Source organism: Arvicanthis niloticus, chromosome 13 (assembly GCF_011762505.2).
Source record: "Arvicanthis niloticus isolate mArvNil1 chromosome 13, mArvNil1.pat.X, whole genome shotgun sequence".
In the NCBI taxonomy this organism is placed as follows: domain Eukaryota; kingdom Metazoa; phylum Chordata; class Mammalia; order Rodentia; family Muridae; genus Arvicanthis; species Arvicanthis niloticus.
This window is the reverse complement of record NC_047670.1, coordinates 71,983,459-72,010,696: the sequence shown is the minus strand read 5'-3', so window position 1 is coordinate 72,010,696 and position 27,238 is coordinate 71,983,459. Positions and strand designations below refer to the sequence as shown.

General features: G+C 48.8%; 1 protein-coding gene across 1 annotated transcript; it reads left to right on the top strand.

Moving 5' to 3' along the window:
* The first annotated feature begins 7,242 nt into the window (after window positions 1–7,242).
* On the top strand, window positions 7,243–27,225 carry Endou (endonuclease, poly(U) specific). Its single transcript, XM_034517080.2, has 10 exons — window positions 7,243–7,427; window positions 12,041–12,163; window positions 17,937–17,999; window positions 18,448–18,588; window positions 19,049–19,220; window positions 19,772–19,971; window positions 23,678–23,791; window positions 24,402–24,508; window positions 25,161–25,303; window positions 26,077–27,225. Exons 1-10 carry the CDS (start codon window positions 7,373–7,375, stop codon window positions 26,195–26,197), a joined length of 1,239 nt encoding a protein of 412 aa, XP_034372971.2. The 5' UTR covers window positions 7,243–7,372; the 3' UTR covers window positions 26,198–27,225.
* Window positions 27,226–27,238: the final 13 nt, after the last annotated feature.

The following is a 27,238-nucleotide window of genomic DNA, read 5'->3' as shown; positions in this document are numbered from 1 at the left end:
GGTGAGTGACTGGGTTGCCTAGAGAAAGCATAATGTAGATGTATAACCTAGGAATACTCTAAGGACCATTTCTAGTGTTCGCTTAAGGAGGACAAACAATCAGTCCTAGGCAACAGCTGTAGAGGGGTGCTTGGGGCAAGGCCCAGGGTGTTGCCTAGGGAGATGGGGTGTTTCCGCAGCTCTGGGGAATCCCAGGATGGGAATTGGAGGGCAGAGTAGAGCCAGGTCTCACTCAGTTCTGCCAGGAAGTTCTAAGTTGTGCCCAGTGTCTTGCAAGGAGAGCCCCTGGGTGGGAAGGCTCCCTGAGTACCTCTTCTCTTGAGTCTTCACACCAAGCAGCTGCAGGTGACCACAGCTGAGATGTGCCACAGCAGGGTTAGGAATGTTGACCATCCAGGGTGCAAGAGAAGGTGGCAGGCTGCACCTCAGAAGCCAGGGTCCAGCCAGTGAAGTAGGCAGTGTGACTCATTGGAGGTCCTTTGGACCGCAACCAAAATTTTACATTTAAATTTACATTTATTTTTAAGACATGCTTTGTGTCTCTATTTTAAATCTCTCTCTCTCTCTCTCTCTCTCTCTCTCTCTCTCTCTCTCTCTCTCTGTCACACACACACACACACACACACACACAAGAGGCTTTCCCTAGTCATTCTATTTAAATTGAGCCTTTTCCCACTTGAAAGTAGGACTTATATACTCTAGGCTGGCCTTGCACTTGATATGTAGCTAAGGATCATTTCAAAGTTTCTTTTAAAGACTGATTTACTTGTGTGCTGGTGTGCTTTATACATACATATATATATATACACACACACACTTGTGTGAGTTTATGTGCACAGAGGAGCTCACAGGGGTCAGAAGAGAATATCTGATCCCCTGGAACTGGAGTGAGTTACAGGCAGTTGTGAGTAACCACTGGGTGCCAGGAAGCAAGAGCAGTGAGCACTCTTTTTTTTCTTTTTAATTTTTTTCTTAATGTACATTAGTTATACATAACAATTGGATTCGTTATGGCATTTCATACATGTATATAAAATGTATTTCTGTCATACTCGCACTAAACTTGGAGCTTCTGATCCTCCTGCCTCTGCCTCAGGCACTGAGCTTACAGTCACTCCCCCCTGTGTCCAGTTTATGTGCTGCTGAGGATGGTCTCCAGGGACTTATGCACCTACTGAGAGTTACATCGCCAGCCCCTACTTTCATTTTTACAAAATACTTACCTAGGGCTGGAGAGATGGCTCAGTGGTTAAGAGCACTGGCTGTTCTTCCATAGGTCTTGAGTTCAATTCCCAACAACCACATAGTGGCTCACACCATGATCTGTAATGGGATCTAATGGTCTTTTCTGGTGCGTCTGAAGACAGCAACAGTGTACTCGCATACATAAAGTAAATAAATCTTTAAAAAGTTTTGTCACATGCCAGGCACCGTTCTACAGACTCAGGTCTTAAGTCATCCAGTCCTCACGGCAGCCTTGTTACGGTCTCTTGCCTTCTCCATTTTGCATCTTTCGGGGAAACTGAGGACTGAGGGGTCGGGAAACTTGCCTGGGAATTGTATAAGGTGGTGAACAGCAAAGCTGGGACTGCAGACGTGGCCTGGTTTCAGGATCAGTGTCTTAGTCTTGTGTCCCGGTGGCCCCAAACCAGATCATCCCACTGTGTCTCATCTCTCAAAATCTGGCTAACTTTACCTTGGATCTGCTGTGCCGACATGTGTGCACAGTGACATTCCATCCTTACCAACCTGCAGGCTCATGAATAAATGAGGAGATGGAGAAACTCCTCATACCCTGACTCTCCAGCAGAGCGATCGTGGTCATTTTGACAGAGTAGGTTTGCATACGTGGATCAGGAACTGCTCCTGGCAGTCCTGTATCTCGTCACTGTCTTTACAAAGCTGAAAAAGTTTGACTGTGCCAACACACCCAGGGCAAGACGCTGATAAGGTGCCTCCTGCCAACACCTGGCTCCTGCTCAGCCTAGGGCTGGTCTCTCTCTGCCTTTACTCACAGCCTTGCTGTCTCCTTGAGGTTCCTTATCTCTGTCTGCCAGTCCCATCCCGGTCTTTGTGTGCATGCTGAGCCAAGACTCTTTCCAAAGTGGGTGGAGGACCTGTGACAGCAGTTTTACCTCATCAGCACTGTTGAGGTGTATAAGACAAACATTGGCACAGGTGCCTGCCATTCCGCAAGTGTTTCAAGTATGCCTGTCATTACTCCAGGAGCCACAAGAGGAGCAGGAAGCTATGTTACAAACTCAGAAGCTGCTAGAATCCTGGGTTCTGTCTATCTCTGCCCCCTCCCCACCACATGGACTGCCCCTTGAAGCTGTGGCGCCAAAACTAATTAATATCCTAGTGGTGTGTTAAGTTAGTTTGATGTTGCTGCAGGAAAGCGCCAGACACTGGATACGTTTATAAAGGAAAGAAGTGTAATTTTTGTTTGGTTGTTTTGAGACTTTAGGTTTCACTATGAAGTGTTTAACAAACATCCATCTTGATACTTACATTTTCTTGCCTCAGCCTCCAGAGAGCTGAGATTTTAGGCATGTGACGTTTGGCTAGGAAGAGGTTGGAGGCTAGAAGCCCGAGATAATGTGGACTTCTATTGTTCCAGGCTTTGGTGTGGGCCCAGTGGTGTATGGCGTCATAAGAAAGTGTTTGTAGCTGGGCGGTGGTGGTGCACGCCTTTAATCCCAGCACTTGGGAGGCAGAGGCAGGAGGATTTCTGAGTTCGAGGCCAGCCTGGTCTACAGAGTGAGTTCCAGGACAGCCAGGGCTACACAGAGAAACCCTGTCTCGAAAAATCAAAAAAAAAAAAAAAAAAAAAAAAGTGTTTGTAGGAAGCAGACATCTGAGCTCTAGACAAGGTGGAGGGGCCAGGCTTGCTTATATCACAGTCCCCCTGTGAGAACTCATGTCGGGGATCCTCCAAGAACTCTCTTAATCCCTTCTGCAGACAGTGTCCCAGTGGGCTCCCACTACCTCTTTTTTTTTTTTAAAGATTTATTTATTTTATGTATATATGAGTACATTGTCACTGTCTTTAGACACACCAGAAGAGGGCATCAGATCCCATTACAGATGGTTGTGAGCTATCATGTGGTTGCTGGGAATTGAACTCGGGACCTCTGGAAGATGTTCTCTTAACCACTGAGCCATCTCTACAACCCCTAGGCTCTACCTCTTAAAGACCCGATACCTCTATATCAACACACCTAGGAACAAACTCCCAAAATGCGAGTCCTTGAGGGACAAACCACAACCCAGCCATCACAGAGAGCTTGAAAGTTTAGGTTCTACCGACAGTTTCCGTTGGCCACAAATGCGTGTATATCAACACCAGGAGGCTCTCACCCTGTAATCCCTGAGCTTGGGAGCTGGAGAATCAGGAATTCAATGTCACTCTTGACTTCTGTCTTAGTTAGGGTTTTACTGCTGTGAACAGACAGCATGACCAAGGCAACTCTTATAAGGACAGCATTTAACTGGGGCTGGCTTACAGGTTCAGAGGTTCAGTCCATTATCATCAAGGCGGGAACATGGTGGCATCCAGGCAGGCATGATGAAGGAGGAGCTGAGAGTTCTATATCTTTGGCAGAATTTTGGCTTCCAGGCAGCTAGGATGAGGGTCTTAAAGCACACAGCCACAGTGACACACCTACTTCAAAAGGGCCACAACCTTCTAATAGTGCCACTCCTTGTGGCAAGCATATACAAACCATCACAGCTTCACAGTAAGTTCAAGGTCAGCCTGGGCTACAGGAAACCCTGTGTCACACACACACACACACACACACACACCAACAAGAAAAAAGATACAAAAGATCACACAAAAGCTCAAAACAGTTCTTATAAAAGACAACTTCAGCATGAATCCCTAGGTCCTACTTCCTGGGTCCAGTTCCCTTCGTGCAAACGCTGTGTATCTCTCACAGCACAGGAGAAGTCATCCGCTGCCTCTGTTTTGCTAATATCTTTCCTCAAGTCCTTAGTGACAAGGGACAAGGTGTAAGGTTGCCCAGTTCCCTCATGCATTCATATGGCGATTCCTGCACACATAGTGACAGTTCTCTAACACATGTGGAGATGGCCATACCAAGCAGTTGAGGGGACTTTAGATCCTCGTCTGAAGGAATTTCAGAGACGAGCCACAGAAAGGGCCGGATGGGTACAAGGTCAAGTGGCAGTGCAGGGGTTAACTGGTACCAGCAAGGGGTGACCAAAGTGTCAGAGGTGGGAGATGATATTCGCAGCAGAGTCAATGTTTGGAGGCTGGGGGATGAGTGATAGACAGACAGACGGACAGACAGCGAGCAGGGGGAGTTCTATGCAGAGGCCAGTGTGGGTGTGGCCAGCTGAAGCATACACACAGCCCAGGACTCTGAAAGGGTGGTCCTGGCAGTAACTAACCACGATGCTGTAAGTCAGGCTGCCTGCAAACTTCAAAAGAGAAAACATGGAAAGCCTACTCAGCTGTGCAACATTCAAACTGTAGGAAAGGAATCCACATGTGGCCAGCTGTGAGCCTTAGTGAGACCAGATGTGAGTGGCTGTGCTGGGCCTACTCCCTAGGGCTAGGCTACAGCCTGGACAGCCAGCATCTTTATATACTGGGGTCCCCTTGGAAGCTGAATCTGACCCCCCCCCCCCACACACACATACACCCTGGCAATGTAATCCAGACCTCCTGGAGCTGGGACAGTTGAAAGTTCTTCCAGACTCTGCTCCATGTTGACATTATTTGGTCTTGGTTTCACAGGACCAGCATGGTAGAGCAGGGTGGTCTGGACACATTTTATATTCCTGGGGCCAGTCTGTCTGTCTGTCTGTCTGTCTGTCTGTGAGTGTGTGTTTCTCTCTATCTGTGTCTGTCTCTCTCTCTGTGTCTGTCTCCCTCTGTCTCTCTGTTATGTCTCTCTCTCTCTCTCTCTCTCTCTCTCTCTCTCTCTCTCTCTCTCTCTCTTTCTCTCTCTGTTTCTGTTTCTCTGATTCTGCTAGCTCTGGGCTCCCAGTGAGCCCAGTGAGCAGAGGACTATTGCTGGGTTTGTGTGTACTTTTTACCAGTGGAAGTCAATGGTTTCAGGAAAGCTGGAGCCCAGGGACTGGGGAAACAGCTTGCTGGTGAAAACACAAGAACCCAAGTTAGGATCCTAAAATACAAATAAAGGCCAGACACAGCAGTGCCTGAATTGGCAAATCCCAGGACTCCTTTAGGAATATGGGAGGTGGTACAGACAGGAGAATGCCTGGAAGCTCACAGGCCAGTGAGCCTGGCAAACACAATCAGAGACTATAGACATCTTGTCTTAAACATGAACCAACACCCGAGGTTGTCCTCTGACCTCCACATGTGCACTGTAGCATGCATGTGCCTGTACTCATGCAGGAAAACACAGAGACACACAGACACACGAACATGCACACAGATGGAGACAGGCAGACACACTAACACACATGCACACAGAGATGAAGACAGGCAGATACACATACACACATACACACACACTCAGACACATACAGAGACAGAGAGATGGAGACAGACATATACACACAGAAAGAGACAGAGATAAAGACAGATACAGATGAAATACATATAGATAGGTAGGTTGTAGGTAGGCAAATAGATCAATAGAGAGAATAAATAACTCACAAAGAGAATTGTTAAGGCCTAAACCCAGTTACAGCATAGCACTTAGCATAAAATAGAGGCTCAGTAGCTATCACCAGACAGGATACCCGCTTCCCACACTATGACGGCTGCCTGCCCTGGCCCTAGCATTCACCTTCCTGGATCCTTCCCCACGCTGGTCCTACCCAGTCTTCTGGAGTTTCCATGGTGGCTCTCTGGCAAACCTTGTCAAGATGGAAGCCTATGTGAGCATCAAGCTGCAGGAGAACCGAGGAGGAGTGGGGTTCCTAGATGACCAGCAGATGGAGAAACCTGTCGTGGGGTGGGGGGCGTTCCACCTTTTCAGGTGCTTGCAATATGATGACTTGAGCATCGTCTTAGTTAATGTTTTTATTGCTGTGGTAAAACAACCCAAAACAACTTGAAGAGGAAAAGGTTTGATTCATCTTACAATCCTCAGGTCACAATTCACCACTGAGGGCAGGGGTTGTAGTAATTATTTAAAATTGGTCTCTGGTTAAGCCGACTATCTAAGCTCCAACAGCTCTGCCTAGCTCAGCTGCCATGTTCTGTGGCCAGAGAACATGTGGCCATGTTCTGTGGTTCATGTGCACCGCAGCTAGAAACGGCCAGCCAGAAACACCAGCCCTTCCACCCACGAGAGGCCAGTGTGGGAGATGGCTCTGGCAATCGTTGTCTCTGCAAGGCTGGGCATTGCCCAGACCATCCTGCCATACATGCGGGCCCAGTAAGAAAATGAGACTCTAATGCTTAAATATTTATCAAAGGCTTTATATGTTTGGTAATGCTCAATAACAATATGCCTATACAAAGAGAGTTGTTTCCCAATTAGCTAACCTAAATAAAAGGTTACCTGAGACTGCTCTCCATACCTTCATGGTTCTCCATGCTCCTACATCTCCGCTCTCCCTAGTTCCTCCTCTTCCTTTTCCTCTTCCTCTCCTTACTCCTCCTCTTCTTCTCCTTACTCCTCCCACCTTAGCTCCCCCTCCAGGCAGGAACCTAAAGGCAGGAACTTAAGTAGAAGCCATGGAGGAACACTGCTTACTGGCTTACTCTCCATGACTTGTTCAGCCTGCTTTCTTATACAACCCAGGATCACCTGGCCAACGGGTGGCCCTATCCACAGTGGGCTGGACCTCCCATGTCAATCATCCACTGTGGAAATGCCTCACAGATTTGCCTATGGGGGCATTTTCTGGGATCACGGAAGCAATTTCTATACTGAATGAGAAACGTAGCAGCTATGTGACCACAGCAGTTCGAATGTGAATCCAGAACTACAGTCTCCAGCAGGCCAGGTCTGTGGCTGGAGGTAGGTGAGTGTTTAGACTAGATCACCCAAAGATGAACACGTGAGTGTTCCTAACTTGAATAGAGAACCTGCCAAACTAGGTCCATCTTGCTGCATCTGCTAGTGTGGCCTATTTTCTAGCTACAAATAGCAAGTATTACCTGTTTTAAACGTCTGGCATGACCTGCCTGCTTAGTCACCTTCTCTCTGTCTTCAAACAGCTGTGGGGCCTCTCCTCCTCTCTACCATCTATGATCCATCCCTCCCCCTTTCCCTTCCTGGAAGGATCCAGCCACACCAGATCCACAAGTCCTGGTGTCTTTAAAAGGATCTTCCCCAGGGAATACGGCTCATCTGGCCACTGTGACATTTACCTTGATTGTGGTGGGAAGTCCAACGGCCACTCTGCTGCAGCTGGCATCATGAAGGCCCGTGTCCCTTTTATAGTGGCTATGCTCTGTGGCCTAGCCTGGGCTGGTAAGTCATTGTCTGGTGGGCACGGGAGTAGGCTGGGTTGTCCGAGGAACAGAGGGCTGGAGCTTAGCAGGATAAATGCTGTCCTAACCCAGTGGACCATTTTGACCTGCCCTTGCTCGAGGTTACAGGATCAGTCTCTGAAGTTGGCTAATGATGTGGAGGGATTGCAGAGCTGATGTCCTGGAGCACCAGCTCCAACATCACTAGAAAAACCAGACTCCATACTTGGCTAAGGCTTTGTTTTCTTGGGGCCACTACATGGGTTAAAAGGGAAGGAGGTTGCTGAGTTGGGGTTACCTGGTTGCCCTCAGATGCCTGGTGATAGGTGGGTGTTAGGGGATGGTGGACTCAGGAGGAAACCAAAGCCCTTGACTCAGAGGTGAGCCCTGTCCTACATGAACAAATGAACAAACAACGTAGAATGAACGGTTAGAGTGATGTGAGGGCTGGGGGTGGGGTGCCCCAGGCTAGGGGAACTAGAGAAGGAACGTGCCTTGCTTTTACAGGTAGTGATGGAAGGAGATGGGGACTGGAAGTGCAAAAAGCTGCTGCTTCTGTGTTAATTAGTGATTAGTGGGTTGGTAGAGAGGAGGGCCAAGGGAGGGGGTTGAGCTGAGGGGTGTGGGCAGAATCCTCCTCTGCTCCGGGAGAGTCAGAGTTCCTGCCTTTCCAGCCTCCTAGGGTGTTCCTGCCTTAGGCTGTCTAAAGGATCTGATAAGTTAAAGTTGGAGGACCAGTCAAGGGCTCAGCCCGTTGGGACTTGTCGGGGTTGTAGCATAGCTATTTCTAGGAGGAGCTGACTTTTGCTATCTTCCCCATCAGAGGATGCACCAAGAAACCCCAGTGGGATTCCTAAATAGAAAATGCATGGAGGAGAAATGCCATCCCCATGGCTCTTGACACTATTGGTACGTCTCTGAGGACTCAGCTCTCTGCCTGGGTCCTAGAGCTGGAATGGAAGAGGAGAAAGGGAAGCATAGACTCAGGACCTTACCTCAGGTCTGCCCACTGAGGGAATAAAGGAGAGCATGTGGGACTAACTAGTATAGGAAGATGGTCAGGGGCTTGGGATAGGACTGCATGGGAGACATCTGGTCCTTGGAGGAGGTCCCCAAGGGCATGGTTGTAGTGGTTTTAGAGGTGCAGGCAGCCCTGGACTACTAGGGCTGAAAGTGATGGTTAGCCTCTGTTGTTACATGGATGGGAAGTGAGGGGAGAGTGGATGGAGAGACACCAGCAGGCAGGAGTGAGTGTCCAGCATCTTCAGATTTGGGTACCAAAGTATGAGCCACATCAGGGGTCATGGCCAGGCATAAGCCATGGTCTATAAGCCAGGTACCTTCCAAGGCCTTAGCTGGTTTCAAGCCAACAGAGGCACTAAGCTGGTCTTGGAGGTGAAGGTTTTTGGTTCATTGGGTTTCCATAGAAATAACATCTGGGTTTCCCTGAGAGACAAACATGTGGGGATGCCTTGGTTGTCAAAGGGCCTGAGGGCTGACATAGAGGGATCTTCTGTCTATCCAAGCTTGGTACTGACTTTTATTGATGGTCAGTGGGGAAAGGGTGTGGAGATTGTGGCATGCTATGGTCTGAGAGGATGCAGAGAAGTATAGTTCTTCACAGGGGACGGAGTTGGGGTTCTGACTGGAGAGTGGAAGGGGGACCCTGGGCCTGAGAGGCCAGACAGTGAGGGACACAGGCTGCTGGAGTAGTGATGTCAGCCCTGGCTTGGTTGAGTGAGGCTTATACAAAGGCTTTGTGACAAAAGGAGGCTCTGGGCGGAACCTGGAGTCACAATGAGGAGTCATCTAATGTCCCCAGTACAGCTCACTGAGTTTCCCCTTAAGGAAAAAGTCCCTTCCATTCCAGCTTGTCACCTCCATGACACAGGCTTACATGGAAGCAAAACAAATTCACTGAGGAATGTTGAGACCTGTTAGTATTGGGTTCTTACTGGGGACAAAGCTCCGAGGCAGTGATGACAAAACCCACATAGCATGGGCCACTGGGAGAGCTCCCCTGGACTCCCCAACCAGCTAGCTCTTCAATTGTCATCAACTCTTACCAGCCCTAGAACGCACGGGGTCAATTCCATCCCTGGACTCTGCCTCAGTGACCCATTAAGAGCAAGGCCCCTGGCTTGCTAGTATTCTCTCCCTCGGAACTCTGGGTGTTCTGCCAGGTTGGTAGGGCAAGCAGCTGACCCAGCCTTCCTGTACTGAACACTTTTTCTTAAGACCTTAGCATTTAGGTGCCAGCGAGATGACTTAAGATTCATGAAGGGTTCCCTGTGTGCTTGAATGCAAAGTGGCCTTGGCTTTGGCCTCCTTTGGGGACAGTCCACTGGAACAATGCCCTGTCTCCTTGGGTGAGTTGGAGGCCCTGTACTCAGTATGCAGAGGCCTCAGGACCTGGTTTAACCTGGACCTGACACCTCTCAGATGTGAAGAATAGTCCCATAATGATGATGATGTCAGCTGGTAAACAAACCATCCCAGCGCCCATGTGCTAACTAGCTCATAGCATGGCCCAGCTGAACCGGGGGAGGGAGTCAGGCAAAGTAGTTTGTGTGCAGGTTCCCTGACCAGGGATGATTGCGGCAGCCGGTCTGGACATCTGCCATCTCCGATATGGAGTGGAATGTTGCTGTTGTTTATTTACATAACAAATACCGAAATGGTCCTGTTCTGTGTCACAGGCCACAGGAAGCGCCTTGCCAATGCTAACTCATTTAATTCTTATACCTAGTCTATGAGATAGACTCTATTTTTTTCTCTATTTTTACAGATTAAAAAAAAAAAAAAGCCAGAGACACAAAGTTAGATAACTTGTCCAGGATCACACAGCTGGAAGGCATGATAACCAGGATTCCAACCCAGAGTCCAGCCTTGCCCCGCTGTGCACCCGACTTTAGGCATGATATGATCCCAACTCCAAGTCTCACCTGAGGCAAAAACGATTCTTTCTTTCTAGTCTGGGTACATGCTCAGCTGTAAATGTCAAGTCTCATCTTACTCCTGTCCTTGCCCAAATATCATATCAATAAAAAAGTGTTACTTTATCAATCAATATAATCAATTTAGTGCAAGCCCCTCCTTGCTGCAGCTCTAAGTTCAAGGGCAACTCCAGCCCTGGTCTAAGTTAGGGTTGTATTTGCTCATTGGCCCAATCCAGGTGCTCACGGCAGTTGTCTTCCCTTCCTTCCTTCTTTCCTTCCCTTCCTTCTTTCCTTCCTTCCTTCCTTCCTTCCTTCCTTCCTTCCTTCCTTCCTTTTTTTTCTTCTTTGCTTCTTTTGAGACAAAACCTGATGCCACCCAGGCTGACTTTGAACTTGTGTTATCAAGGCTGGACTTGAACACCTACCTGATCCTCCTGCTTCTGTCTTACAAGTCCTGGCATTATAAACAAGTGCCTGGCTTCTGACTCTGATCCTGACATTCTGTGCAGTCCCCAGCCTAACCTCTAAGCCCAGTGTTCTTGACCCTGAGACCTCAGGAGCCACCACAAAAACATCCTAAGGCAAGAGTGGAAAGACCCCTCTACCTTCTGTCCCTATTTGCTATAATGGGCATAGTGGGGCTGGCTTCTCTTTTAGAGTGATAGCATGCTTGTATTGCTCCTTGAAAAAAGTTCTAGTCATTACCAGGCGTATTCGCTCACACCTTTAATCCTAGTGGTGGGGGTGGTAGGGTGGTGGTGGGATGTGGGAGGTGGGAGGGCAGAGGCAAGTGGATCGATGAGTTCAAGGCCAGCCTGGTCTACAGAGTGAGTTCCAGGACAGCCAGGGCTATGCAGAAAAACCCTGTCTTGAAAATCAAAACAAAACAGAGAAAACAAAACAAAAGTTCTGGTCATATGCCCCTTGTGACCAAAAGCTTGCCTCTGTAAGCGGTTTGTCTGGAGCAAGGGATGTGGTCTGTGGTTGCATAACAGAATCCTGTCCCAAAGCCCAGTTCTCACCCACATCGGCCTTGTTCCCCACCCAAGCACAGAATGCATTCCAGAGGCTGCAAGGAGCAAAGATGTGACAGGGGAATAGGGTGGAAGGAAGGGTGAAGGAGGGAGAAGACTAGAGAGCAGGGAGGGGCGGCCTGAGGGGTGGCCTTGGGGAGTGGCAGAAGGCTCGGAGACAGCAGCAGTGACTCTCCTTCATCTACTGGACAGACCAAAGCTTGTCCTGGCCTCTGACCTCTTTCTTCAGCCTGGTGGGAGTTGAAAATCTGAGAAATTTTCACCCCCAAATGAAGGTTTCTTTTGGCAATCTGGAGGCTCTGGCTACATCTGCTGTGTCTGGGAAGTGGCTATAGGTTCTGGTCAGGCCACCGCTGTGGAGTTTGTGACCATCTTCTTACTGTTCACACACTACTGCTTTGCTTGTATCTGTCACGGGTTCTTCAACAGGCATCTGAGTCTGAGCCCCTGGTTGGTGCTCTGAGCCCGGGATCATGCCGACAGGCTAAGAGTGGGAAAGTCCTATACTGAGATTGGGAGGGTGTACGCAGGCTTGCCCTGCAGGCAGCAATGGCCTCCCCTATCTGTCCCTGAACTCAGGGGCAATTTAGGAAAAGCATGGGATCCCTGAAGCGCTGAACTGGTGGTCTTGACTGTCATAGGAAACCTGGAGTCATGTGCATCTCGCTGTAATGAGAGATTTAACCGCGATGCTGTCTGCCAGTGTGATCGCCGCTGTCCCCAGCATGATGACTGTTGCGACGACTATGAACATCTGTGCACTGGTAAGACACTTGTGGGATGAATGGTCGGAGACACAGCAGGCTAGACTGTGTGCCTGTCTGGACTGCTGTCCATAAGTCCAGCGCAAGTCTGGAGACTGCGGAGAGGGTTTCAGGACCCAGGAGGAGAGCGTGGAGAGCAGAGATTACAAGATCCCAAGGGTCAGGGATTTGGTGACTGCTAGTCTCAGGTTTTCTAGGAAGTTCCTAAAGTAAAGTAGGCAGATGCTATTGACTTGGTTGATCTGTGGGAACCATGAGGATTATCAATATCTTGAGAGTTTAAGTATTTTTTCCCCCAAAATCAAAATGATGCTTCAGTATATACGCGGTAGGCAGCACTCACAATCTTCATGAACTGGGGAAAATGGCATGGCCTCTGTGACATCATAACACAGACTACGCTTCTCCAGTGAACCCACCGAACAGCAATGGCTTCAAACTTCCTTTCCCATACCGAGTATTTAAAGCACACAGCTTTAAATCCCTGCACTCTGGGAGGCAGAAGCAGGTGGATTTCCAAGAGTTGGAAGCCAACGTGGTAGACACAGTGAGTTCCAGGACAGCCGGGAGCTACATAGTGAGAATCTGTCTCAAAACAACAACAACAACAACCAACAAAACAAAAAAGCAAGGCATGCCATTCCCCAAAAGGCCATTTATTTCTCCACCAACACAACTTCAAATGCATTGCCACCTCCTCTGTACTGGAGACGAGCGACGGGTCTCAGACCTATGAGGAGGGTACTCGTCCACTGAGCTGTATTCTCAGCTCATTTTCTACTTTTATTTTGAGACAGGATATGACTACGTTTCCAAGGTCAGCCTTGAACTCACTAAGTAGCACAAGCTGACCTTGAACTGTGACCCTCCTGTAGCCTGCCAAGATGCTGGGATTACAGGCTTTTTATACCCAGGCCCAGCCCCAGCTAAGTGAATGCTTGATGACAAATTGTTTTTTAAAATATTTTTTTTCCGTTTGTGTAAGCATGTTTGAGTGTGTGTGTGTGTGTGTGTAGCTAAGAAGGTTAGAAGGCGTTGGCTCTCTGACAGTTGCAAACCACCTGACATGTGTGCTGGGAATCTAACCTTCTCTGGATATGCAACTGCTCTTAACTGTTGAGCCATCTCTCCAGTCCTTGAAAAATCATTTGAATAGATTCCTTGTTTGGATGTTTCCAGTGTTGCAGACTCCTGGGTAGAAGGGTCATCTGCTGTCGTGACATGAAGGTTTTCTGTATTTGTTGTCAAACCGACCCCAGTTAGGAAAGCATAGTCACGGGGGATGGGAAGCTCAGTCACAGGTGACAGGCCCATGTGGTCACACAGGCTGTGCAAAGTCACCTGGCTGAGCTGGCAAGCTAGAGCAAAAGATGTGAGCCCTGATGAAGACCCATGTTTGCTAAGAAGGAATGCCCCTCCCCTGTACCCCCTCCTTTTTTTTTTTTTTTTTTTTTTTTTTTTTTTTTTTTTTTTTTTCTGGGACAAGGTTTCTCTGTGTAGCCCTGGCTGTCTTGGAGCTCACTCTATAGAACAGGCTGACTTCATACTTGAAGATCTGTTTGCCTCTGCTAGGACTAAAGGTGTGCATCACCATTGCCTGGCGGAATGCCTTTTCTTAATTTGCTCAAAGGTGTCCTCCGTTGACCCAGCCATAGGTTCCCAATTTTGCTTCCACTCATGTGAAACACCCTTCAGTTTACACAAAATGCACTATATATCTACTGGCAGAGGTCCTCGTGATTAGGCCCAGGCCCAGAGTCAGAGCCCAGCTTCTCTTGTTGTGCAGGGCTCTGGCTCACTGGGCTAATCACTCAGCAGGTGCAGAAGGGTGTTTCACCTCGAGCCATCATGCTAGCCTTTTAAGACAGAAGTTAAGCCAACCTGAGAGCCATTTCAGCCCCCAGTTTCTGATTTGCAGCTCAGAGCTTTTTTTTTTTTTTTTTTTTTTTTTTTTTTTTTTTTTTTTTTTTTTTTTTTTTTTTTCCCTATAGAAAATATCTTGGACTGGTTGAGAGTCTGGCTCAGCTCACAAGTCTATTCAGCATAGAATGTAGCTAAGATGCTTGTAGATTTCCTACACTTGCGACATGGCCTGGCACTAACTAAGCAATGGGGTGAGCCTCATCTGAGTGGATAACCTGACTTGTGGTCCTGATGGTGATGGTGCAGGGCTACCCAGCAATCCCACCAACTGACTCAGAGCCACCGGGATGCTGCCCTTTCTTGTGGGTCTGGGCAGCTGTGCTCCACCATGTGATGAGAGGAGAGTTCAGACCCTTGGAAATAGTCTTTCCTCATCTCTATTCTTACTCGATCCCCCTCTGCCCAGAGCCAAGGCTTCAGTCACTCAGCCTTTCTGGTAAGGGAATGGGCAGCAGACAAACATGCTGTTCTGTCACGTGAAGCCAGGAAGAACAGGAAGATGGCATCTCATATCTGTTAAGGCCTGAGAATTTTCTCCTGAGTCTGGCCCGGCAGTGGGGAGTGCTGCCCATCGGCTGGCTGGGATCCTTTTCTTCTACCTGGGCAGAAATCATGGATAAGGGTACGCAAGGAGTGTTTCAACTATTGTTCTTGGCAGCTTCTTCGTGCCTCAGTATATGACAGCAGCGAGTGAGGCAGCAGATGGGAGGACAGCGGGAGGGACTTTCTAGGATTCAGCTCTTGGGCAGGCCTCTGATACCAGGACTTTCATTCTATAAGTGTTACAGCTCTTGTGTGGGTCTAGGGTACTGAGCCTTGGGGCTCTGTGTTACAGCTTTGGTAGGGGCCTGGAGCCCCAGGATTTCACAGCTCTCATATGGCTCTTAACTGAAGCTGGCACTGCAGTTTGCTCTGGCCTCTATAAAGGAGTTGATCACTGAAGAAGCAACTACTGTCTTTCCTTTTGTTTGAACGCCTGCTTCTGCCACTTGCAAAGGTGGAACAAATCCCTTGAGTGTGACAGAATTAACTAGGAGATCTGGGATAGCAAATCGATGTCTCTCAAAGCCACCTCTAGCTGATGGTTTCGTGGCTTTGGGGTTTATTGTTACATCTTCAAAGGGTAAGGAAAGGGTGATAAGGAGCCAGCAAAGAAGGTGAACATGGATTTACCAAGGAAAAGTAAGAAAGACACTAGAGAGTGGGAGAGGTGTCTTAGTGAGGGTTTTACCTCTGTGAACAGACACCATGGCCAGGGCAACTCTTACAAAGGACACCATTTCATTGAAGCTGGCTTACAGGCTCAGAGGTTCAGTCCATTATCATCAAGACAGGAACATGGCAGCATCCAGGCAGGCATGGTGCAGGAGGAGCTGAGAGTTCCATCTCTTGTTCCAAAGGCAGCTAGGAGAAGACTGGCTCCCACGTGGTTAGGAACAGGATCTCATTGCCCACCCCTACAGTGACACACTTCCTCCAACAAGGCCACACCTACTCCAGCAAGGCCACACCTCCTAATAGTGCCACTCCCTGGGCCAAGCATACTCAAACCACCACAGAGGGGTTCCAAGGATCAAGTTTTCCACCATGTTGCCTTATTGGTGACCTTTTATGAAACTTAGGGTGAGAACTAGATTGGAACTGAGATCAATTTTTATTGAGACTGGTAATTCTGAGCATGTGACAGGCCTAACCAGTAAGAAAAGTTCATTTATCCTATGCATGGCTCTTTGACCCAACAGGAGTGGTAATCATGTGTTAATGGTCCAATGGACGGAGTAGCCACATGTCTTGTAATCCACAATGGGCCTTGGTCTTACTTTCTTCCAGGAGCTAATGCCTGTCTTAAAGGCAGCACACATTTCCCATGATTCCCTTCTGCACACACCTCTTTCCCCCCTCCAGACTGCCTGACCTCTGTCCTCTTGCTGCTGTGATTGATGGCTGTCTTAACTTTTCCGGCCTAGCTGCTGCCTTTTAATTTGGGTTCAGGTCAGCCCATTCTCAAGGGGGAAAGAGAATGCGCAGGGGAGGCATTTTGCTGGGTTTACTGTCACAGTACCAGGATGGGCAGCATAGGTGGGCGTCTTCTGCCCAGCTCCTGAAGCCTGAAGGAGAAGGGTCATTATCACCAGTCACAGTGTGCAGATAAAGCTTGGTGCTTACTCCAGTTGTGGCGTCGGCCTTTTGAGATAATTGTGGCCATTTCTCCCTCCATCAGATCAGACCAAGCTTCTTAAACTGTTTCCACTTGGGACTCCTTTATGCCTGAGAGACTTTTATGTGACTCTGGGCACATAGCTATATAAAACAGGTATACAGATCAAATGCTCACCATAATAGCCAAGTATGGTGGTGCACGCCTGTAAGCCCTAGCATTTGGGAAGTGGAAGCAGAAGGCCTAAGGGTTCAAGGCTATTGTCAGCTACACAGTGAGTTTAAAGTCAGCCCGGTCTACCTGAGGGCCGTCTCACGAAATATATAATAGACCCAGGCCTAAGCCAGAAGAATGAATCTGGATCTGTCCAGGGTCTCCTGTCCAAGGGAGACCCTGGTGTAATCTAAGCAGCCACGGGGGTGGGTGGGGGGTGGCGAGGAAAGCAAAGGGCCATGTAATTCATAACCCTCTGCAGTCTTGAACTAGAACAGACTTGTTGGGCCTGTGTGCTGTGATGACGTGCACAGTGTATGTTGTATGTTCAGAGCCAAAGGTTCAGTGAGGTCACGTGACACATGATTGAATCTCGCCAGAAAGACCTCAGATTCATTACATGTTTTATTTTGGGTTTAATTTTTTTTTCCACCATTGCCTGTCCAGAAACATTTTACTGGTGACAAGTTCTTTGTGACCCCGTGTTCAGTTATGTGACCCTATACGAGGCTGTGACCCACAGTTAAGCTGGGTCAGGCCAGCAGGGGAAATACTCTGCCTCTGGTTGGCTTGGGTGTCGTTATAGAGTCAGACCTCAGAAGCCTGTGAATGCACAGCTTTTGAAATGGTTGTGCCCGGGACTGTGACTAGGCAGCTGCTGTCGTCTGGTGGTTTCCTGCACAGACTGGAGCTGCCAGGCAGCTCCTATGAGAACTGAGTCCTTTAACCGGAGGCATCTAAGGCAGCCAGAAAGTCCAGCAGTTGCCAGTTAGGGAGTCAAACTGCCCCATCCCATGCTGATTTACAGGCAAACGTCATAAGGACTGCGTACAGTAAGAACTAGAAGAATGCACCCCTACTGTTAGCAGTGATTTTGAACAGATTTTAGCAGTGCTTCAACAATACTTAACACCTGCCCAGCCCCCCAGGGAGAAGTGGGTCCCCACTCACTCTCTTAATAGGAACAGGATGTTCTGAACTGAGAGCCTCCTCAGTCATTTGGAGAATGCTAAACTGCTCTATTCATATGAGGCAACTCGAATTGGTTTTCAATCCAGAAGGGGCTCCCCTGCCGCCGCCGCTGCAGCCTCCTCCTCCTCCTCCTCCTCCTCCTCCTCCTCCTCCTCCTCCTCCTCCTCTTCTTCTTCCTCCTCCTCCTCCTCCTCCTCCTCCTCCTCCTCCTCCTCCTCCTCCATACTTTTCTTTTTATATCTTTTGAGTGCAGTGGGCACCAAATGACAGAATGGTAGAAAATTTGTCACCTGGGGAAATTATTTTTGTTTTTTCTAAATTTTCAGTAACCTGACCTTGGAAAGCCTTCCATTTTCAGTCCTTAGCCTTCTGTGTCAGGTTGGGGGTGGGGTGTCTGCATACGCTTTCAACACATGTGCTTGCCTCAAGGGTGGGAAGCTCAGAACCGGGGCGAAAGCAGGAGGGAAATCCAAGCATGGTCGGTTACTTTATTTTCCTGTGTCACAGCTGAAGAAGGCCCCCCAGAGCCAAAGGCGTTCCTGGATCCAGAGGTCGAGATCCCAGCCAGCCGTAAGCCTGAAGCCCAGATGGGGACACTAGGGGGTGGTGACAAGGGGAGAGGGTGCCACACCAGGGGCAAGGACCCAGGCCAAAGCCAGAAGAATGAGTCTGGATCTGTCCAGGGGAGACACTGGTGTGATCCTAGCAGCCAAGAGGAGGGGTGGCCAGGAAAACATCCGAGGCCTGGGGAGGGAAATGAAAGAGATTTTATTTTTAGAGTGGGAAGATTATAAAAACAACAGGCCAGAGTAGAGCCCAGCATCAGAAAGCGAAGGATTTCCTGATGGCAGAGTGTGCAAGAAGTTAAGCTTGTTTGTTGTTATTGGTGGTGGTTTTTTTCCAGGAGACCTTTAGCGAGGAGCCTAGCTAGGGGTGTGGGTAGAAGGGCTGGTCTTTAGGCTCCTAGCATAACCTCTAGAAGTTGCCAGGGACACAACCCGCCTCTCTGTCCTCTTAGACCTGTACTCCTCACCGAGCTCCTGCCAGGGCCGCTGCCGGGAAGCCTACGACAAGCACCACCCTTGCCACTGCAATGACCGTTGCCTAGAGTTTGGGAACTGCTGTGAGGATTTTGACAGCCTGTGTGGCGGTGATCATGGTCAGTCTGCTCCGTCAGCATAGCCTCCATCAGCATAGCCCCAGACATGTGCGAACTCTCTAGAGTTATCCCAGTGTGGTCCTTGGACCGGCAGCAGCAGCAGCTCAGAATCCTTAGGAGACGATTCTACTAACTAAGGTCTGTGGTCCAGACCTGCTGCTTAGAAACTCTGGACTGGGCTGGCCATTCTGATAAGCCCTCCAGGCGATGCTGATGCTTGCCTCGGTCTGGGAGCCTTGGTGCAGAAGGGCGATATGGACGTTCTGTGCACACCGTGGCCATGGCACATGCTGATCTTAGGGGTCTTTTACGTCCAGCTCTGTAACTACAGAGTACTGGGCAGTGTTCCCGTCACTAGAGCAAGCTTCCAGAAGGGGCCAAGAGGGGGCGCTATTGCTCTTCAGACAGTTGGCACTCTGCCTTCCCCCTAGCTCTCATGCCATCTCCCGATTCCTCTCAGAGGGTTTCTCCTACAGCAGCGATGCCATCACCAAGGAGGAGCTTGAGAGTATTTCTGAGACCATCTATAGGGTAGATGCCAATAAAGCCAAGAAGGATGACATTGTCCTCAACAGTCAAAACCAGATCTCCTCGTCAGAGACAAGAAACCAAGTGGATCGATGCCCAGAGCCGTGAGTATCCCTCACTCCTTCCAACCCCTCACCCCGTTCTCTCCTCCACCCTCTCTTCCTTTGATGCCTCTGGTCTTTGCTCCTCAAGTCAGGCAAACTCAAAGAAGGGAGAGGATGCCCCTCTGACATGGACAACTGGTGTCCAGAAACAAAGAAATCACCCTGAGCTTAGGTGGGTGGATACCCAGGTTTGTGAAGAAAACAGACCTCAGAGTTGGCCTTCAAAAGTAGCTCAGTCGGGTGGTGCTGGTGCACTTGGGTAACTGAGGCAAGTGGATTTCTATGAGTTCCAGGCCAGCCCGGTCTACAAAACAAATTCCAGGACAATCAGGGTTACATAGAGAAACTCTAATTCAAAACCAAAGTAAACCAAAAAAAAAAAAAAAAAAAAAAAAAAAAAAAAAAAAAACCCACCCTCCCCAAAGCACCTCAAACCACCCCTAGCTCCTGAAGCCAACTCTATGTCCTGCCCTTGGTGTCTCTGGAAGATTTGGGGAGAGTTTCCAGTGCCTATTCAGGTCTCTTACTGGGTCTTCATCCATTTTCCCCAGGCTTTTCACTTACGTCAATGAGAATCTGTTCTCCAAGCCTACCTACGCAGCCTTTATCAACTTACTCAACAATTACCAGCGGGCCACAGGCCATGGGGAGCACTTCAGTGCCAAGCAGCTGGAGGAGCAGGATGTCTTCCTCAGGGCGGTCATGAAGACAGCGGTCATGAAGGAGCTCTATGGCTTTCTCCATCAACAAAGTGAGTGAGCCTTCTCTGCTGCTCAAAGCTGTGGGGTTGGCCAGGCAGTGGTGGCGCACACCTTTAGTCCCAGCACTTGGGAGGCAGAGGCAGGCAGATTTCTGAGTTCAAGGCCAGTCTGGTCTACAGAGTGAGTTCCAGGACAGACAGGGCTACACAGAGAAACCCTATCTTGAAAAACCAAAAAAAAAAAAAAAAAAAAAAAAAAAGCTGTGGGGTTAGGCATCTTCAGGAGAACCAGACCCCTCTGAGGTCTCTGTGGGAGTGGGGGTGGGGTGGGTCAGGGTGTGAGCACAAGCAATGGAGCAGGAAACACCATTTGGAGGCTAGTAGCCTCCAGAAGTAGCCACAGACAAGGCTAGAAGGAAAGCCACGGAATTCAGGGCCCTAGCAGGAGCAGAACGACCTCCTGGCTTGCTTGTATCATTCCATCTTTACTGGATGTCAGTTATCTTGTGAGTTCTCTACCTTCTGAAGGGACTCAGGGTCCCCCATCCCCAGCTCTACTCCCACTCTGGGCACTTTTGAGCCACCTCACAGATTCCAGAGTCACATTAGAAGCCATGGTTTTGGGTTCCCGCTGCCGCCGCCTCTTTCTGGGAAGCAACAGGGAGCAGTCAAGGCTCAGAGAGCCTTTCTCTGGCTAAGTGGTCTGGCTGGACCACCTCAGATACAGATTCATGCAAATCAGACCAAAAAAGGTTTTGGCTTTGGGACTTCTTGGCTCTGGGTTCTGTTTGTTAGTGTGCTCCAGATTCCTTTCCTGAACTCTGGCAAGCTGGATTCTGTCTCAGAGGCCAATCAGTATGGGTCTCCATTGCTGGCCCTGGGGACTACGTCCAGGCAAACCTGTCTGCAACCTTAGACAATAACAGTAACCAACTGTTGTTGTTGGTGAAACACGTGAGGGATTCTGTAAGATACACGCAATCCTGGGATGCCCCCTGGTGCCTGCTCTGTGGTAAACACATGACAGGCGTGCCGGTGTTTCTCAACCCTTGTAACGTTGCTACCGTAAAATACATACAGTTCCTTATGTTGTGGTGACTCCCAACCAAAACATTATTTTCATTGTACTTCATAACAGTAATTTTACTAATGTTATGAATCATAATGTAAACATTTTTTTGGAGATGATGGTTTGCCAAAGAGGTCAGGTTGAGAACCGCTGGGCTAAGCCCTTGGTTCTTAGTAGGAGAACCGGAAGTCTAGCCAGGCCAGAAGTCCTAAGAGAGCAAGGAGCCGGAAGCAGTCTTCCAATACTTAGATCAGGCTTACCAGCACTCATCCTTTCTCCCTTACTCGGGATCCCGCTATCCTGTTATGTTTACGAAGGCTCTGATGGCTCAAGCCAGCATCTCTTTGGAGTTTGAGAGATTAGAATATGGCTGAAAATAACTCAGGTCAGACAGATTTGGTTTGAGTTCTGTTACCACTAGTGCGATTCTGGTGTTATAGTGTCAAGGAGCCTCCCAAATTTCACATATTAGAAATGTGATCTCAGCCAGGTGGCAGTGGCCGAGGTGGTTGTGGTGCAAGCCTTTAATTCCAGCACGTGGGAGGCAGTGCTGTTCTCTGTGAGTTCCGAGCCAACCTGGTCTACAGTGCCAGTTCCAGGACAGCGAGGGCTCCACAGAGAAACCCTGTCTTGGACCCCCACCAAACAAACAAACAAACCCCATAATCTCTAGTGCTGCGTGTTAATGCTATTTAGAGGTGAGAACTTTGGGAGCTGACACAACTTCAGATTCACGGATTATCATTTATTATAGACTCCGTCTCTCTTTAGTATGCCTGCTTTGCCTGGCCCTTCTCGGATGCCAGCACTCGATGTTTGATTTCCTAAACTCCAGGATGTTAACCAAACTGCCACTCAATATAAATTATGTGGTGGCAGGGATGTGGTTTTAGCAGCACATGGCAGACCTGGGTAGTTCGGATGTCACCTTTCCCAGTCTTATCTGGGACATGAGGTCTTTGAGGACTGATGCCTACCTACAGAGCATCGAAGTGGACACCCAGCAAGTACTAATAAGGGTAGCTATTCAGCTATTCGGTCTGCGAAGCTGCCTGTTATGTCTATTCAGGCTTGTTTGCCATCAGCCTTCTAAGTCCTTGAAAGGAGAGAATATTCCTGGTATCTGTTTTGGATCCTCCACACAATTCTGGAAGGCCCTGATTTAAAACTTCAGCTCTGACCTTCTCCTTGGGGCCCAGTGGCCCTCTCAACAACCCCACTCGGCTATCTGTTATTTACATAACACAGTGTGAAGAGAACTCACTGTTCCCACCTCTTCTCCAGACCTGCTCCTCCCTCGGTCTTCTCATCTCATAAACATCGCCATAATCCATCAGCTCTCATGCCCAAAGCCTAGGAGTTAGGGCATGTGTGTGTGTGTGTGTGTGTATAGGTACATATATGTGTGTATATGTCTGTGTGTGTGTATATATATATATATGTGTGTGTATGTATGTGTATATGTGTATTGTGTGTATGTATGTTTATGTGAGTGTGTATTTGTGTATGTATATATGTCTATGTGTCTGTATGTGTATGTCTGTGTGTCTGTATGTGTGTGCCTATGTGTGTATGTCTGTGTGTATGTGTGTCTGTGTGTGTATGTGTGTATGTGTGTGTCTGTGAGTGTGTGTCCGTAGGTGTATGTCTGTGTGTATGTGTGTATGTGTGTGTCTGTGAGTGTGTGTCTGTAGGTGTATGTCTGTGTGTGTGTATGTGTCTGTATGTGTATATCTCTGTGTGTGTATGTCTGTATGTGTGTATGTGTGTGTCTGTGAGTGTGTGTCTGTATGTGTATGTCTCTGTGTGTGTATGTGTCTGTATGTGTATATCTCTGTGTGTGTATGTCTGTATGTGTATATGTGTGTGTCTGTATGTGTATGTCTCTCTGTGTGTGTATGTGTCTGTATGTGTATATCTCTGTGTGTGTATGTCTGTATGTGTGTATGTGTGTGTCTGTGAGTGTGTGTCTGTATGTGTATGTCTGTGTGTATGTCTGTGTGTGTGGCTGGAGATTATACCTGATTATCTTGTGCATGCTAGGCGGTTTGTCCCTGACCTTGCAGCCCCACAGTAGCGGATAGATTTGCCTTTTCTCTTTACCCCACCGCTCCCCACCCCCACTTCCCCATTAGTAACCTTCGTCACTTCCACTTTCAAAACATTCCAGATCTGCTTGCTTCTTACCCCTTCTTCTCTGCTGCCTCTAGCTAAAGCTAGCACCGACTTAAGGAGAAAGCACCAGCTACAGAACTGGTCTCTGCTTTTGCCTACAGGACCTCATTAACCGTTTTACATACACAGCCCGAATATGTATGGCCCTTTAAACACAGCTCATGTCACACAGTTGACCTCGCCCCCCCCCAAAAAAAAACCCTTTGTGTCCATTGCCCTGTCCATTCATGTCATGCCCATTGTAGGTTTCTATTGCTGTGATAAACACCATAGCCAAAAACAGCTTTATTTCGTCTTATGTCTTACACTAAAGCCCATCACTGAGCAGAGTCAAGGCAGGAAACTGGAGGCAGGATTTTGGAGGACCACCGTTTACTGGCTTGCCTCGTATGATTTTTATATACCCTAGGACCACCTGCCCAGGAATAGCACTGACCACAGTGGGCTGAACTCTTCCACACCAATCACTAATTAAGAAAATGCCCGAATAGTTCTTTGTTTTTCTTCCCACAGACCGTTACAGCTCCGAACAAGAGTTTGTGGACGATTTGAAGAACATGTGGTTTGGGCTCTACTCAAGAGGCGATGAAGAAGGGGATTCGAGTGGCTTTGAACATGTCTTCTCTGGTAGGCTCACTCTGCTTGGCTGGGAAGAGTGGGATGGACAAAGATGTCTGCTTAGGGTCTGGAAAGCCCGGAGCATTGGTTAACTGGCCACCAAGCCGCCTTGCAGGGAGGGACTCACAGGCCTAGGAAGGAGTCTGGGAAGTCATGGGAGGGATGACAGTTGCTTTAGAATATCTAGGAGGGAAAGAGTCCCAATCTGTGGGTTCCCAGGGTTCTGTCTAGTATGAGCAAGTGTTAACTGGCTTATCTGCCTCTGAGCAGTTCTCTGGTTCCATCGCTTGGTTAGGGACTTCCTACAGAGGCGATTGTGTCCCTTCATCCCTGAAAGTTCTCACTGAGCCTGGCTCCATCCTTCAGAAACAGTCAGAGGAGTATCCCAGGGAAGTGGATTATCTAGGAGGAAGGAGTCTCCTGAGGTCTTGAGCCAAAAAAGAGAGGGCAAGTCATATGTGGACATCAGGCTGGGGGCTGAGTAAGCAGCTGAATATTCTAGAAGTTAGAGCCTGGACATAGGAGACAGGTTTGGCGAAGAGCGGTAGAAAGGGGGTAGTGGTGGAGGGCATGGAAAGGGAGCCCAGACCACCCACCCACCTTGGACTCTTCATTACAGGCGAAGTGAAGAAAGGCAAGGTCAGTGGCTTCCATAACTGGATCCGCTTCTACCTGCAGGAGAAGGAGGGTCTGCTTGACTATTACAGTCACAACTACGACGGGCCTGTGAGTACCAGGGCTGGAGGAGCCGAGGGGGTACCCGGACTTCCTGCTCTCCCTCTGCCTTCCAAGCAGTCAGACCTGCGACTCACAACTGCCCAGCCGAAGATATGGATGTCCTTATCTGTTAGAGAGCAGATTTCTAACTTAAGTCCCAACAGTGAAGCCTCCAAACCTGCTAGGGACAGGAGACAGAGAGCACCACCTCCTAGTGTTTGCTCTCTGTCTAGTGGAAGGTCAAGGCCAAGGCTTAGAGCAGAGAACAAAGGCGTGTGTCCTCCCCCTGCCTGAATGACCTTGAAGGCCAGCTGGCTAACTGAGCTAACCTGCAAGTTTCATTCAAAACTTTTGCTGTCCAACACTAGAAGACGATTGGGGGGTGGGGGGGTAATGAACTGGTCTCCTGCATGTGGAGGGCTGTAGGGAACACCTGTGTCCCTGTACTCTGGCTTGAGCCTGTGGATGTTACAGTGACCTTGCCACTCGTAGCTTCAGACAGTGGGTCTGAGTGGGACCCAGATACTCTGCACAGTAGACTGTCCCTTCTGTCTTTTTAAAGCCAGTGCCTCCCCAAGGCTCCCCATGAACCCCAACACATATTAGATGACTGCTGGAGTCTGGCTCTATCATGTAACTTTTGCGGTCCTTTCCTCTGCAGTGGGATTCCTACCCCGATGTCCTGGCCATGCAGTTCAATTGGGATGGCTACTACAAAGAAGTGGGCGCGGTCTTCATCGGCAGCAGCCCTGAGTTCGAGTTTGCCCTTTACTCTCTGTGCTTCATCACCAGACCAGGCAGAAAGTGAGCACTGGGTGACCAAGGGACTGTGGCAGGAGGGGTGTCTCCGACCATTGCCATCCAGGATAGCATCAGGAGAATCTGAGTCTGCCAGTCAGTGGCCGGGGCAGTAAGAGGAACCATAATTCTTCCCTTCAAGTTAGGTAGTTAGATTAGCTTGGTAGTGGCCAGTCTTCATTGAGAAGTGGAACCATCTCCTCCCTTCCTTCCTCCTTAAGTGGAGCATTCGAGAAGCCAGCAGTGCAATTGTCCTGCCTCCCTGAGCCTCCCTGGTGGGCACATGAGGCTGTTTGGGAGAACCAGAGACTCCCAAAGAGACCTGTTGATAATAACTGGTCTCTGTCACTTGAGAACTTGTTTTGGGTCCTAATACTTTTTGTTTTTATTTTTTGGGGGGAGGTGTCTCTGTCTCTCTATGGACCTGGGGTTTCAGATCCTCTTGTCTGCCGGCCTCTTGAGTGCTGGGTTTATGGACGTGTGCCACAGCACCTTGCTCTGTTTTTATTACTTTTGAAGCAGAGACCAAACACCCAATTTCCGAAGCATTGTCGTTGGAAGTACTGCTCTGGGAAGGATGAGTGCATTGTCCTAGGCAGCGAGATACCAAGGTCTGGGTTTGGAGAGCTTGTTGAACAGAGGGAGTTGGAGTAGGAACTTTGGAATGCAGGCCACTCTGTGAGGGAGGCTGGGGCCCTTCTGCTGGGGTGACTACATCTTTCCCATCAGAGGTAGGTGATGTGGGCTCTGCTGATTCAGTTCTTGATCTTTCCCTACAGGTGCCATTTGAGCCTGGGTGGCTATCCTTTGACCATCCAGACCTACACCTGGGATAAGACCACCTACGGAAATGGCAAGAAGTACATTGCCACAGCCTACGTGGTATCTTCCACCAGATAGAGCTTGCCGTCAGCTAGGGTGTGAGGGCAGAGGGCCAAGCAGGGTCCAAGTGCTATTTGCTCTTTACTGGGGAGGGGAGGGAGGAGCCTGGGAGGAATCCCAGGGCTTAGTTTTTAAGAGGAATCTCAAATCTAGAAATGCCCACTTAGAGGAAAAAAAAAAAAAGATATACTTAGAAAAATGCAGAGAATCAGCCAAACCTTTGTCTTCCTGTATTTTGGCAACTTGAACTAGGAAACAGAGCTCTCTCTGCCTAGAGAAAGGAGCAACCCTCAAGAGCCCTTTAAAGTGCAGTGGGGCCATGAACAAGTCCTTGGCTTCACACTTCCCTCTAATGTGAAGGGGAGGGGTCTTCCCCTTTTCCTCCTTGGGGGTGGGAGGGAGGGGTGAGGCTGACAGTACTGTGACTGTGGAGGTGTCTTCAGTTGTTTGTAGGGAGAAGAGGTAGTAGAAATTCAGGATTATCAAGTGGCTTCCAGTGTACACACCCCACAGCTGTGACTCAGCCTTGTGTTGGGTCCCAAAGAAGCAGGCCTTAGTACCACACAGGTGAGTCTTAGAGAATCAGACCTGTGAGAGTGCAGAGCCATGGGTGGGGTGGTAAAAGTGGGCTAGGGCAGGTGGTCTCCTCAGTCCTAAATGTCTGTGTGGCCAACTCAGCATCTGCTTCTAGAAGTTTCTCCACTTGCAGATGTTCAGTGTAGTTACAGACATGTGTTTGATCCCATAGTGTCTTGTTTCATTTTAAAAGAATTCCCTTCATAGGAGGACGGCTGAGCATCAAAGGAAGAAAAGAATCTATAACTTAGTGTCATCGACAATTATATTAATGTGTATCCAGCTGCCATAATTTTAAACATTCTGGGCTGGGAGAAGAGGGACCCTGGGGTTTCTAATTTCAACCCCAAATGACATATTTAGTTTCCCCTCTGATGTTCAGGAGCCAGATGTGGCCCCACCAAGCCAGGCTTGTACCACAGCTCAGAGGCATCAAGTTTCCAATTAAAGCCACTGGAGAAAACCTGAAATGTGTCTCATCCT